General features: G+C 36.0%; 2 protein-coding genes across 2 annotated transcripts; both read right to left on the bottom strand.

Annotated features, from left to right (window-relative positions):
* Positions 1-846: 846 nt before the first annotated feature.
* On the bottom strand, positions 847-3,180 carry LOC110616669 (START domain-containing protein 10). The gene is made up of 5 exons (XM_021759115.2): positions 2,535-3,180; positions 2,187-2,442; positions 1,951-2,109; positions 1,706-1,852; positions 847-1,476 (listed from the first exon to the last, which is right to left on the bottom strand). Exons 1-5 carry the CDS (start codon positions 2,564-2,566, stop codon positions 1,363-1,365), a joined length of 708 nt encoding a protein of 235 aa, XP_021614807.1. The 5' UTR covers positions 2,567-3,180; the 3' UTR covers positions 847-1,362.
* A 1,099-nt stretch (positions 3,181-4,279) lies between these two features.
* Positions 4,280-8,460, bottom strand: LOC110618077 (cinnamoyl-CoA reductase 1). The gene is made up of 3 exons (XM_021761106.2): positions 7,761-8,460; positions 7,024-7,373; positions 4,280-4,556 (listed from the first exon to the last, which is right to left on the bottom strand). The coding sequence occupies exons 1-3, from the start codon at positions 8,244-8,246 to the stop codon at positions 4,394-4,396; spliced, it is 999 nt and encodes a 332-aa protein (XP_021616798.1). The 5' UTR covers positions 8,247-8,460; the 3' UTR covers positions 4,280-4,393.
* Positions 8,461-12,089: the final 3,629 nt, after the last annotated feature.

Genomic DNA, 12,089 nt, shown 5'->3' with positions numbered 1-12,089 from the left:
TTTTATATAATATTAAATTTTTTTAAATAAAAAAATCCTCGTCAACCTCTAAAATGTCCCTTTCTCACTGCCTTGTTAATGCAGGCATCTGGGAATTAGTTAAGTAAAAATAGTGGGAAATTTTAGTTGGATCAATAACTTCACAAATTCAAACAAGAAACCTAATCTTTGAACTTAGTTGCAACTTGCTACTTCAATCAATCCTGTTGAAATCTAACCTATTCTGAAATCTAAGCATTTAATTTGGGCTTGAAAATCTAACTTGTTGAAGGAGAAAATAACAACTACAATAATTAAAAGATGAAAACAACAAAAAATGTGGCAGGTGTTAACTCCATTTGAAATTAAACATTTCATAAAATTCCATTTTCATTGATTTCTTTTATATCAACTTTCAAAGGAATTCAATTTTTTTATTTAAAAAAATTCATTTTAAATAGAATTTAAATTATAAATAATTTTATAATAATTTATTTTTTTATAAAATAAAAAAAATTATTATTAAATTTTTAATATAAAACAATTCACTAATTAATCTCTCAATTTTAAAAAATATATTAAAATTTTTTAAAAAAATCTACTAATTAATCATTTCATTAATTTTATACTAAATATTTTATTATTTAGTCCTTATAATTTTAAAAAATTTATTAATTGATCTCTTATATTTTTTAAAAATTTACTAATTAATCACTCTATATCATAAATATTTTAAATTTTTTTATAATATTTAACAACTAAAATTAATAGCGAGAGTAAGTAGTAAATTTTTTAAAATGTCAAAACATTTTAATCCATGTTTTAAAATTAAATAATCAATTAATAAATTTTTTCATGCCATCAAAATTAAATAATAATTTCCCTAAAATAAATCCTTCCAACCAGTAAAAAGTTGCATTATCCCATTCTTAAAAACAACAAATTAAATAAAATAAAAGGGAAAAAAAAGAAGAAAATGACTTAGACTTCAAAGTTCTCCCACAGTTTAAATTGAAAGAATAGGAAGAATGCAAAGAAATGGTCCTAGATGACCACACTTGTCTTTTGTTCTTTTGTGACCGCCAGCTTGTATTGTGATGATGATGGTTGAAATTACAGGACCACATCCCACCAAAACAGATCCTCTATCTTGGTGTTGCACAGCTTCCCATCTCATGAAAATGTCCAAATTTCTTCTTTTTTCTCTTAATATAGATATCATATCCAAATTAAATATATTACCCATTAAAGATCATGATTTTACCAACTGAGCAAACCCTAATCCTCACTGAGATACAGAGAGAGAAGAGATGAAATTGTAACGATATCTCATTATGATTATATATAAAAATATTACTCTCTTTCTTTTTTACAAAGTAGACTTCACGTATCAGTTGGACAATTTTGTGCTATTTTCCTCAGGTTCTCAATGATCATTACCAGCTTTGTGTTGAACCTATTAACAAAGCATTTGGGCAGCCATCCAGCAGGATCTAACTGTAAAGCAACAAAGGATAAAAATTATTTTTAAAAAATAGTATTATTTGGTTAAAATGACACTTTCAAACCACCCCATGTTTCAACATAATTAGTAAATCTCAAACTCAACTAGACTTCAATGAACCGTTATGCGATGTGGAATGCCCAAACGAATGCATATACGAGTAGAGTAATTCTTGTCTAGACTCGGTAAATCATGAACCTAAGACATAGACTATTCAATTACCTGAACAACATATGTGACCATACAAGAGTCATCTTCAAGCTTCTCCACAACCCAGCCTGACTGAAGCAGTAGTCCTCTTATGGCATTATTTTGCTTAGGGTGCAAACCAGCAGCTATCTCCTTCGGCAGCGAAGCTACGGCTACCACCTGCAGTTTGTTCAAACAAACAGAACCCCCAAATTCAAATTTTGAAAGAAGGATTCAATTCATTGAATAGTTCTCTCTATTTTCTCTGCCATACTCACCAAGGTTCCATCTTCCATTGTTTCTCGTCGCTCATATACTATGAATTCTCTGTTTCTAAAGAGAGGTTTAGAGTTCTCCCCGAATCTTAGGCGAATTATGCTCAAATTTTCTTCCAGATCTTTTATATATCTTGCTTCCACCAGGTCAGGATCCCATTGCTGATCTAACCAAAATTTCAATAGAACTTTTATTACCAAACTCAAAGACATGTAGAAAGGCCTAAGAAATTGATTACCCTTGCAGCATCTATGGCATTAGCAACAGTGATGAATTGTTGTGGAGAGACTGATCTTAGCAGCCACCTGCTTCGAAAGGTGTGGAATGAACCAGACCTACGTTTTGATATCTCAACCCCATTGTCTAGATTCATAACCTTCCATCCATCATCACCATTTCCAAACCTGTTGGAGTCAGAAGCTGATAGCAAATCCTGTATACAGCTTTCGCTTGCAAAGTGCACATACCTTCTTAAAGAGTCCTCACTAATGGACCTGCGAAAAATCCAAATGAAAACTAGAGTCTGAGAGAAATATAATCAATGAAACAGTGTCAAGTTTAGATAAGAAATATTTTTGGTACTTACCAAGACCTGCTGCTACCTATTGGACTGTTCATTGCAAGGTTCAAGAACTGGTCCTGAGTCCTGAAGACTTCTTGTCACCTCAAGAAAATCAAAGATATTGTAAAGAGTATATATAGTAGAGAAAGGGAGAGTTCGAGGTTAAGGATTGGTTAGAGAAAGAGGCAGAGAAGTGTAAAATAATGCGAAGTGGGGCGAGGTCATTGATGCACATGCAATGCCAGAAGAACCTCCATGATTAGAAATGCACGTCTCTCTCTATATATAAAGAGAGATAAAGATGGATTCTTTACTTGCAAAAAAGCAGCAATAACTGAGGGTAGGGAAGATGATGCACATGGAGTGTTGGTGGGCTTTTAAAAAAATACAGCAAAGAGAGGAGGGAAAACGACTTAAAAATCAAAGACAGACTAATAAAACTAATAGAGGTTTTTAAACTCTATATTATCCAAAACCTTTTGCTTGGTTATGGGTGACATTGACCCTACCAAAACAATCTCATGACTTCCTCCAGCACATGCCATGGGCAAATTTCAATTGCAATACCAAACAACAGAAAGACAAATCCAGTCCCCTTGAATGGTATATTGTACCATCTCATCAAATCCATTTACATTCCAAGCACTTGCAAAATGTTAAAAGTATCTGTTGGTTTTGAGACGAGATATATATACATGTATATATACACATGCACATTGGAACCATGGTTTTAAATCGCGGTCGCGGCCACGTTCGCGGTCGTGGTCGCGGGTAACGGAAACAGACCTATAACGGCCGTAACGTAACGGTAACGGCCTGGCGCTACGCAAATTTTTTAAAAAAATTTGCAAAGTTCATAAATAAAATGATATTGATTAGATTTAATTTAGAACAATGTATACAAATGCATAATACACATAAATATATAAAATATAGATTATTCAACTTAAATTAAACATCATATAGTTTAGAATAAGAAAAATCAACATAATCTTTATAGATCGAGTAAACTAATAGCTCAAAGTATAATTTTAATTCAAAACTAACGCTTTAATCCACAAAAACTTACAAAAAAAAGGGAAAAAAAATAACAATTAAAAACTAAAATAGATAAAATTGAACTAACTTTTTAGAAGAAATAAGCTTGGAAATAGAATAGTTTATAATGGATCTAAGTTTATATGAGAAATATGCAAGGAAGATTGAAATTTGAAAGAGAAAAGGAAGAGAAAACTTTAAAAATATAGTCTTTAAAGCTGCTAAAAGGTGTATAAACTAATGAAAATGAGAATAGGGAGCAAAAAATAAAAAATATAAAAGAATTTTAATTATTGGTAACGGCCGTTACCGTTACATAACGGTCGGTAACGGCCGTTACCGTTACGTAACGGCCGTTACGCATGCAAATCAGGAGGGGCCGTTATATAACGGAATAACGGGTAACGGCCCCCCCAAAACCCGTTACATAACGGCCGTTACGTAACGTAACGGCCGTTATTTAAAACCATGATTGGAACACAAGGTTTTGGACCTATTCCACTGAGGATCACATGTTTGGAAAACAATGCTACGGTAAAGACGCAAAAGTGAGTCTTGGTTTTTCTCAGTGCTCCAAGAATAAGAGAATACGAGGATCTTATACTGGCATAAATATATCAAAGTGGACACAGCTATATGATTAGATGGAAACATGGGTTATTTCCATTATATACAATAACAATCGGATCAAAAGTTAAAGAAACTTTTGGAAAATAAAAGGATAAAAAGTATGATCAAAGGGGGATTATTCATTATTGAATTAGTAAAGAAAAGCACACTCATTTCTATCATCATTAGCAACAACTAATGAAACAGTGAAAAAATAAATTCAGCTCCAAAAGAAACTATGATTGTGACGCTTTGTGCTTTAGGAATCCTTTAGCTTTCAGACTTTCCACTGTTTCACGGACAGCATCTTCAACTGGAGTGAAAACTAGCCCCAGCTCAATTAATCTCTTGGCAGCATCTTTGCAAGCTGTCAGGCCCTGTTGAGTTTCCCCAACAAACCTGTATGTGATTCAGAGTCAAGAACATGCATTTACAAAACCAAACAAAAATCTTAATTAGACAAAAGGAAAGGCCAATCAACATGATAAAATCAATAAAAGAAACAATAATAGAACTTGGTGGTGCCCGTATGGTCTGGAAATAATAATGAGATAACCTCTATTTTCTGTTACTGAATAAATTCTTCCCCTTGGTTTTATTAAACAAGTACCTAAAGATTGTCCTGTTTCCTATTTACATGCATTAACAGATAACCTTTTTCTCTAACTTGTCTAGAAAAATAAAAAGAATCTATCGTTCATAGAAAATCTAATGCTTAATTTGCTACAAAAGCACTTCTTGTGGAACCAATCATGGCCTCCCTTAAAAGAAAGAATGAAATTGAATAAGCCAAGTAATGATAACAAATATATTATAGAGATAATTGCAGGTTATGATGAAATCTGATGCTTACCCTTTGATACACAGATTTGCCATTGGATTACTGAGTTAAAAGGAAGACAGGGAATTAACGGTTTAATTTGAAGTCCAACTTATGAGTTACAAAACAAGCATCAAACCATTGAATCACTGAGCCAATAGCAGATATGCATATCAACTTTAATAGAAGTCAATTAAATTTTGGTATTGTTTCAACAGGATTATTATTGCTAAACTTTTTAAATGATTTTAGCAAACTTTTCTGTGTTGATTAAAAATAGAATAATTGTCAACATATTGGGGAAAAAATTACTTGATTATCATATTAAAATTCATATGAAAGTTATAACAAAAGCAAAAATGACATTGTTAAAGTCGAATGATTTGGTCGATATAAATTGAACTTAACGAAATAAACGATAGTGAAAGTAGCCCAAAAAATAAGATCCATAGAACATTCATCCCCTACCTATCAATGAATAAATAATTTTTCTTAACTTTATTTCTGTTTTGGACATAAATCAGTGCCAGTGAATACTAGTAAACAGAACTATGGATTATCCTGACTAGAGTTTATCCAGGTTTACTTTTTGTTCCTTTTCTCGTTCTTTTATTTTCAAAGTTAAGTAATATGAAACGATATGACTTGTGAAAATCTTCGTCAGACAAAGGAAGCTTCAGAGAAGAATATGAACCGTAAAGCAAGCTCCAAAGCACCATTGAGAGAGCATCTGATACAGTACAAGCTACACGCAACAACAGTAGCTCACAGATGCCTTAGAAGACTTTATTCCGCAATTACTATCAAGAACTGACTTAGTGGAGCTTCAAGGGATAAGACCAGGTTAAAAGAAAGGTGGCACTAGACAAAAGTGGACACTTTTAGTAACAACAAGAAGAAGGGACTTATCCAGTTCCCAGAGAAAAGTGGACCCTGCAACGCTAGGGAGAGAAAAAAGTAAGATGATCACTATCAAAAAAACTGAAACTGGATTGGGAGGAGTCTCCTATTTTCACAACAAAGTCACCATAAGTAGACAATCACAAAGAAGAAAAGGCCACGTGACAACAAAGAAGATTTCATTACTGAAGAGATAAGGCTCAACCCATGGCCAGCTCTGCATCACATGTAATGCGATCATTAGTCATCCAGGCTCATTATATCTCAGAGTGGATTGCAGTTCCACTACAAGAACTTCTAGTGAAACACTCTTGTTTTTATTTCTAATTCCATTCTTTTGGTATCACATGAAAATTTTACATATTGTGCCAAGTCCACCTCTCCAATCTGAACTAGGGGAGATCATCCAACAGAAAAAGTTGTGTCAAAGAATTTAGCCTAGGATCCTTGATCAACAAGGTCGTGCCCACTTGTTAACCGTGCTAACTGAACTAAGGCATTTTTAAGATACTTCTCAAAGTTTTTCTTTTCTTTTTCTATTCCCAACGATCTTGTACTAGATCAACCCACGGGGAAAATATAGAAAATGTGTTTCAAAATTAAAACCTGATAGATAGATACATTAACACATTTTTGGGAAAAGCCCATTACCCCTTGAATATACAAGTCAACTTCTCTCCTTTGACATTTAAAATTGTTGGCCACTTTTTTCTTTAAAATTTTAAATGCACATAAGATTAAAACCATGAACATGAATAAAAGCACCAAAAGGACAGATGTTCTGTTAATGCATCTTCCCTCAGTCATGATTACCACCAAACAATAACAATAATGACAGTAACAATTAAAAAACAAATGTGATAAAGTATGAACATGGAAGGAATTATGAAATCTTCTTTGCGTTTTCCAAGATAGATTTTAAAGTGGCTTATTTTGGACACATAACTAGCCAAATCAGCTTTTGGACTGTGACTATCAGGTTCTAACTAGAACACTGCAACAGCCCGTTATGATCCCCATTAATATTCCTAAAAGACCTGCATTGCTTTAGTGCCTCTTTTTTTTTATTGTAGAGACAATAAAACCGGATTATTGCCAGACAGCAAAGCCATTATATCTGACAAGATAGTATATGAAAATACAAACCTGTGAACAGGAAACTCTGGGAATAGCTTGGAAACCCTCTCAGCAAAATCACCAAACTGATAAATACCATTGGTGCAGAGATATCTACCAGAAGCACTAGGAGTCTCAAACAGCAAAATTTGTGACTCAGCCACATCTTTGACATGCACAGCACCCAACCAATGATATTCCTGAGTGTCTTCAGATCCCTCCAACAATTGCTTCAACACAGCACAGCTAGCATTCAAACCAGGCTGCAATAGTGGCCCTAGACACGTAGCAGGATGGATTGCCACCAGATTTATTCCATGCTTCTGCGCAAAGTCCCATGCTTCTTTCTCTGCCAGTGTCTTTGACACTGGATACCACTTCTGCCAAAGCCAATACCCAACAAGTGAGCAAAGAAAGAATCCCAAAAATAAAAATATGAAAATAAAATCCCATTGGATGCACAACCCATAAGCATAAAAATAATAAAATCACGATTTCTTGAAAGCAATCATGATCATCATACTCATACAAGAACATAAAACTAAAAAACAAAACTAAAAAAAAAACCCAGAAGTTGGATCTCTTGGAAGCAATCATCATCTTTATATTTCTTTTGCTTTCGAATTTCATTATTCGTTATTTCCATTAACATGTATAGCCAATTTTTAATCAGTGGGTGAATATATTTTTCAACCATCGCAAGAATTGAAGGGCAAATACTGAAATAAATTATGAGCAATAAGAATAAACAATAAGCCGGTGTCCACCTGGCGAGACTTGCAGTAATCGAGGTCAGTCCACGACGATTCATCAAATACTTTACCGGCCGGCCAATTAGGATTAGGAACCAACGCCGAAATGGAAGACGTGAGAACCACGCGCCTCACATTGAAGTTCTTAGCAGCTTCCAGCACATTAATCGTCCCCTGCACCGCAGGCAATATAAGCTCCTTCTGTGGGTCCTTGGGATCTTCCAGCGTACAAGGAGAGGCCACGTGGAAAACACCGCGACAACCCTCAATTGCCTTGGAAACGGCGTCGTAGTCAAGTAGGTCGGCCTCGAAGATGCGAAGTTGGACATTAGCGTCGGCGGCGGAAGGTGGGAGTTGGAAGAGATGGGAGGCATCGGAGGAGGGGTAGATGGAGGCGTGGATGGTGGTGTAGCCATGGTTTATGAGGGTCCGGACCAGGTGGGAGCCAATGAAGCCATTGGCTCCAGTGACGCAGACTGGGTCTTTGGATTGGATAGACATGGTCGTTAACTGGATACTAGTGAGCGACCAGATTCATATAAATCAAGAGAATCCTAGTTGAATTAGAAGTAGAAGACTAAATTATACCACTCGAGAGTCAAATAGTGTAGAAAATGGAGAATTGCACAATCTGGGAAATGAAAGTTCTTGCCTTTTCTGTGACGGTATATACACAGGTTTATCTTTTTAGAATCTAAAAATAAAAAAATTCCTATACCCAAACTACGATCTAAAATTTTTATATTATACAAGTAAAAAAAATATATTTACACATTGATTAAATCTTAAACCACGATGATAGATAGATTATCAAAATGTCGAACATATCAACATAGGTCGTTAAGATGTCAGATAATGTAAGATAGATTGTCAATACGTCAAACAGATTGATAGGTTGTTGAGATGTCGGACAAGTCCATACAGATCGATAAATAGTCAAGACATAGAACAAATCAGTGTAGGTTATTAAGAGGTCAGATCCTTAGGACGTTTGGTCGACACTAGTCATTAAAAGGTTTCAATACCTCCCTCAAGATAGAGTATGAAGGTTCCGAATGTCCAACTTGCCAAGAAGAAAATGAAATTGATTTTTGCTCAAAGTTTTAGTGAAGATATCAGCCGGCTGCATGCAACTGCGAACGTGGGCTGTGTGAAAATTGCCACTGAGTATTTCATTGCGAATAAAGTGGCCGTCCATTTCGATATGTTTGGTGCATTCACACAAAATAATTGTATAGACATAGTACCAAGAGAGAGTAGGAGGCCTTTCAACCATTTAAGTTCCCGCAACAGTGGTCATGGATATGTATTCAACCTTAGCGGAAGAGCGAGACACAGTTAGTTGCTTTTTAGTCTTTTAAGAAATGGAAAAGCCACCCAAAAGAACAAAATAGCCAGTGAGAGACCTGCGGGTCAAAGGGCAATTAACTCAATCAGAGTCGCAGTAAGCGATTAAGGCAAGGTTACAATTGGCATGCATCAAGATACCCTGCCCGGGTTGGCCTTTGAGATAATGGACTACTCAAAATGCAGCCTCCCAATGAACTTGTAGTGATCATTGCATAAACTGCCAAGGATATGCACACAGTAGGACAATTCGAGCCAAGTAATGGTGAGATAAATAAGGCGACCCACCAAGCGTCAATAGAAAGTAGGAGCAGCGAATTCAACGCCCTTCGCAAGAGCCAGCTTATGATTTTATTCTAGAGGAGTGGCAGTCAGTTTGAAACCCAGCAAATCGATATCAGAAATCACATCTAAAGCATACTTACACTGATATAGACAAAGACCTTTGGCGGTGTAGGCGACCTCGAACCCCAAGAAGAATTTCAGTTTTCCAAGTCTTTTATATGGAAACAGTGGCTCAAGTACTCCTTGAATTTCTGAACAGCAGAAAGATCATTTTCTTCGATACAAGATCATCAATATAAATAAGGACAATCAGATGAATTGATCCAATGAAAAAAATGAATAAGGAGTAATCTGAATATGATTGCTGAAATCCATAAGCTTGCAAAGAAGCAGCCAGCTTCACAAACCAATAGAGAGACACTTGGCGCAAACTGTAGAGAGAGTTGCAGAGGTGAAAGACTTTGCTAGAGGAGGAAGAGCCAAGGCTAGGTGGCATCTTCATGTAGACTTCTTCCTGCAAGTCACCGTGCAAACATGCATTATGGATATCCATTTGATGTAATTCCCAATTCTTGGCAGCTGCGACTGCAAGAAGAGTACGCACAGTACCCATTTTCGTTGTAGGTGCCAAAGTGTCCTGATAATCGATTCCTTCAACTTGTTTATTGCACAAAATAACCAGTCGTGCCTTGTATAGTTCAATACTCCCATCTGAATTATACTTGATTTTGCACTCATTTGCTGCCAATTGTTCGCTTCTAAGGAGGTAAAGCTTCAACTGTCCATGTACCATTTTCCTCTAAAGCCCAAATTTCCATGCACATGGCCTCTCTCCACTAGGCATCTTGAAAAGCTTTAGTATAAGAAATGGGTTCATGTCCTGCAGTAATTGCTCTCAAGAGACAATTATGTTGTGTAGAGAATTTATCAGAACTCACATATTGAGTTATGGGGTAAGGAGTACCTAAAGAAGAAACTAATGGAGAGGATGAGCACGGTGAGGGGCTTATGTTGATCACGTGAATCACAAAGTCTTTTAAACGAATTGAAGCTTGCTTGGTTCGTTGTCCCCTTCCTAACTGCTCAAGAGCTACATCACTCCTTTCGACCTCTTTATTACATCCCCTTCCCAATTGCTCGGGAGCTACATCACTCCTTCCGACCTCTTTATTGCATATGGGAAGGTCGTCTTCTGTATGAGGGTCAGTATATGAGCTGCCTAGGTTGCCGGGCAACTCCTCTCCCACGTCACTATAGGAGTCATCAACTGCATGCCCCAAGTCAACACCTCGTACATCAACGGCCACATAATCAATGCTCATGGCAAATGGAAATCATGTTTCAACAAACACAACATTTTTTGATATAAAGTACTCTTAAGTATCCAAGTCATACAACTTCCAATCTTTCCGTCCAGAAGGACACCCGAGAGAAACTAATAACTTCTACTGGCAAATTTGTCTTTATCCCTTTGTAAGTTATGGGCATAACACAAACAACCGAAAACTCGAAGGTGATTTTAAGAAGGAGCTTACTGGAAGAGAATTTCATATGGAGTATTGCCATGCAACAAATCAAATGGAGTTCTGTTAATTAAATATCCAGTTGTCAGTACACATTCACCCCAAAATTTTATGGGCAAGTTTGCATGGAAATGCAAGGCCCTTGCCACATTTAGAATATGTCGATGCTTTCTCTCTATTCGGCCATTTTATTGGGGCGTTTTGACACAAAAGGTCTGATGCAATATTCTGAGGTCTCCAAAGTATTGCTTTAAATATACAAATTCACTTCCATTATCACTTCTAACAACTTTCGCATTTTTGTCAAATTGACACTTAATCATGGCTATAAATTTCTTAAGAACACATGCCACATCACTTTTGCAATTGAGCAAATAAATCCATACAGCACACGAACAATTATCAACTATGGTCAAGAAATAAAAAGCTCCACAAGAGGCGAAAATTGTATAAGGTCCCCATAAATCACAGTGTATCTAATCAAAATATTTTGTTGTTTTATTATCACTAGAAAAGAAAACCTCTGTCGTTTGTTTTGCTCGAAAATAAACTTCACAAGTTTTATTAGTTTGTCTATCCAATCTATCAGTTTCTAGAATCAAGTCTGTCACCTTAAATGATGCATATCTCATTCTTTTATGCCATAGCTCAAAGGTTCCTCCACTACTCAATTAGCAAGCATGAACTAAAGAGATTCCCATGAGAAAGTAAAGCCCCTCTCATTGCTCACCCACTCCAACAAGAATCCTCAAATTTGGATCTTGTATGGCACATATATTAGTGAGTTGAATAACAAAATTTGAAGCATTAAGAAGCTAAGAGACAGAAATTAGATTGCATTTCAAATTCGAACAAAAAGAATTCGTCATAATTTTAAATTCTCGCCAAGCAACACAATTCCTTCTTTAACTGTGATGGTTTTCTCTCTATTAGGCAATCCGACGAAACATGGTGCAATGTCATGTAAGTCACTTAAAAAGCCTTAGTTCCTGTCCTATAATGGGAGACTCCTGTGTCAATAATCCAAGGAAAATTTCTTTGGTTACCTGTTAACCTCTCATCAGTATTCTGGTGAGAGTTTAACATGCCTAGCAAAGCAGCCCATTGCTCGTCACTGAGCCCGTTCAGCCCCTTTCGATCTGCATCCGTCATTGCTTCTCATCCAGTATCAACTGCAGCTGCTTGCGTT

This window comes from Manihot esculenta, chromosome 6, assembly GCF_001659605.2.
Source record: "Manihot esculenta cultivar AM560-2 chromosome 6, M.esculenta_v8, whole genome shotgun sequence".
Classification (NCBI taxonomy): domain Eukaryota; kingdom Viridiplantae; phylum Streptophyta; class Magnoliopsida; order Malpighiales; family Euphorbiaceae; genus Manihot; species Manihot esculenta.
Note: the sequence above shows the minus strand (reverse complement) of the source record. Positions and strands in the feature narration are given on the sequence as shown.

Excerpts from the sequence above, each read along its gene's own strand:
- LOC110618077 (XM_021761106.2), bottom strand. The coding sequence starts at position 8,246 with ATGTCTATCCAATCCAAAGACCCAGTCTGCGTCACTGGAGCCAATGGC. Across the intron at positions 7,374-7,760 it reads ATTACTGCAAGTCTCGCCAG|AAGTGGTATCCAGTGTCAAA; the intron begins GTGGACACCGGC and ends TGGCTTTGGCAG. Across the intron at positions 4,557-7,023 it reads CCAGAGTTTCCTGTTCACAG|GTTTGTTGGGGAAACTCAAC; the intron begins GTTTGTATTTTC and ends AATCACATACAG.
- LOC110616669 (XM_021759115.2), bottom strand. The coding sequence starts at position 2,566 with ATGAACAGTCCAATAGGTAGCAGCAGGTCTTG. Across the intron at positions 2,443-2,534 it reads ATAGGTAGCAGCAGGTCTTG|GTCCATTAGTGAGGACTCTT; the intron begins GTAAGTACCAAA and ends GATTTTTCGCAG. Across the intron at positions 2,110-2,186 it reads ATGCCATAGATGCTGCAAGG|CAATGGGATCCTGACCTGGT; the intron begins GTAATCAATTTC and ends TGGTTAGATCAG.